This window comes from Apodemus sylvaticus, chromosome 5, assembly GCF_947179515.1.
Source record: "Apodemus sylvaticus chromosome 5, mApoSyl1.1, whole genome shotgun sequence".
Classification (NCBI taxonomy): Eukaryota; Metazoa; Chordata; class Mammalia; order Rodentia; family Muridae; genus Apodemus; species Apodemus sylvaticus.
The window spans coordinates 94,244,021-94,246,236 of record NC_067476.1 but is presented as its reverse complement, the minus strand read 5'-3'; the positions used below and the strand labels follow the sequence as shown (position 1 = coordinate 94,246,236).

Here is a 2,216-nt window from a genome sequence, read left to right as displayed (position 1 = left end):
TCTTTTAAGTGTCTACTTTCAATTTTATATTTATATCTGTGGATATCTAAATTTAGGAGATTAAATACTTTAAAAATACATTTTGCTTTTATCTCTACTTATTGGCATGTAAACTTTCTTTATACACAATGAATGAAATGGATTCATAGATGTGAACTCTTTCAACTAAATCATTGCTCAACTAAAAAGTCTTTCTTTTTAAATCAACCAGCATGACTAAGAAAGTGTGCCAGATATAAAATTGGTGAATGTATGTGGGCCATGAGGAGGATATGACAGGTAAGATACTGTTTGATTTGAATTTAAAAGAATGAATATCTTTGAAATTACAATACAGAGAAAGATGATTTCTTGCTTGAGCAACAAAATCAGAGTATCCTCTGTGCAAAAGCCACTGTCTCTGTGGTAGGTAAGGCCAGTTGATCTGACTTTAGTGAGAGGGTGGTTCACCTCAAATGTACTAACCGGCACATCAACATCAAGTGCTCTTGCATTTGTGTTTGATCAGGTGTGACTTGTGTGTCAGCTACTGGATTTCTTACAATTGCTTATGTTAGAGATCTGCAGCAATTCTTATTTCCAGAAATGCTTTGTCATTTTTAAACAAAACAAAACAGACAAAAAAAAAAAAAACAAAAAAAAAAAAACAAAAAACACCCCACTGGTGGCCAACAGAATACCATTCAAATTTTGTAAAATGCTCAGCTAATGTTTGCCTTCCACAGTTAATTTACCTTTTCATGGTGAGTATGAATACACTATTAATATGAATATTCTCATTTTTCCCTTTAGGTAACATTAAAGCCAACCTCTGATTTGGGTCAATGACTAGAGCAAACCATTCTGCAGTGTCTGAATTTGTGTTGCTGGGGCTCTCAAATTCCTGGGAGATCCAGGTTTTCCTTTTTTTCTTTTCTTCTCTGTTCTATGTATCCAGTTTGACAGGAAACTTCATCATAGTTGTTACAGTCACCTCTGACCCCTACTTGCATTCGCCCATGTACTTTCTACTGGCCAATCTCTCTGTTATTGATCTTATATTTTGTTCCATTGCAGCACCCAAAATGATTTATGATCTTTTCAGAAAGCAGAAAGTCATCTCCTTTGGAGGATGTATCAGTCAGATTTTTTTTAGTCATGCAGTTGGTGGCACTGAGATGGTGCTGCTCATAGCCATGGCCTTTGACAGGTATGTGGCCATATGCAAACCATTACGCTATCTGACCATCATGAGCCCACGGATGTGCCTGCTAATATCAGTTGCTGCTTGGATCATTGGCCTCATCCATTCATCGACCCAGTTGGCTTTCATTATAAACTTGCCATTCTGTGGCCCTAACATACTAGACAGCTTTTATTGTGACATACCACGACTCATCAAGCTTGCATGCACAGATACTCATAAACTGGAGTTCATGATTACTGCCAATAGTGGATTCATTTCCTTGATTGCGTTCTTTTTACTTATTGTCTCCTACGTCTTTCTCCTCACCACTGTCCAGAAGCAGTCCTCAGGATGTTCATCCAGGGCCCTTTCTACTCTGTTGGCTCATGTTACAGTTGTAGTTTTGTTTTTTGGGCCATTGATTTTTTTCTATGTATGGCCTGCTCCTTCAATACATGTAGATAAATTTCTAGCTATATTTGATGCAGTTTTGACTCCCTTTCTAAATCCAGTTATCTACACATTGAGGAACAGAGATATGAAGATGGCCATCAGGAAAGTGTTTTGTAAACGTCTGGCCTTTAGAAAATCAATGTAGATGACTCGGTTGAGACGTAACATTCCCAAGTGAATACTGGAAGTTCATAACAGTCAATCCCCTTAAAGGTTTCGTGTTAGAGATCCTTTGAGTGCATTTAGGCAGTCACCTCCTGTCAGGTGAGTCTATTTTGTTTCTATGAAATAGAGTAATGTTTCCACGAAGAAAAAGAAGGTACTTTTATTAACAGATAGGGATCAAATATTTTATTAACTTTTTAATCCTTAAATAATTGTGCCAATAATTACTTCTACATGTGCTTATAACAAAGATGATTTTGGTTCTAGCAATAGCTGTACCAGTTTCACGCTGTTCTGCTATCAGTGTGATTCTTCCTTTAATTCAAAGATATTTATTAATTTTAAAAATAGGTAGACAATTTGGTGGTAGACAGTAAACTGATGAAAATTCTAAAACTATTCATATGTTAATTCTTCATTTTACTTATTTTAA

General features: G+C 36.0%; 1 protein-coding gene across 1 annotated transcript; it reads left to right on the top strand.

Annotated features, from left to right (window-relative positions):
* Nucleotides 1–824: 824 nt before the first annotated feature.
* On the top strand, nt 825–1,763 carry LOC127684513 (olfactory receptor 4F15-like). Its single transcript, XM_052181427.1, has one exon. It carries the CDS (start codon nt 825–827, stop codon nt 1,761–1,763), a length of 939 nt encoding a protein of 312 aa, XP_052037387.1.
* The last annotated feature ends 453 nt before the right edge of the window (nt 1,764–2,216 follow it).

Bases quoted from the DNA above. Each gene is read 5' to 3' on its own strand.
- LOC127684513 (XM_052181427.1), top strand. From the start codon at position 825: ATGACTAGAGCAAACCATTCTGCAGTGTCTGAATTTGTGTTGCTGGGG.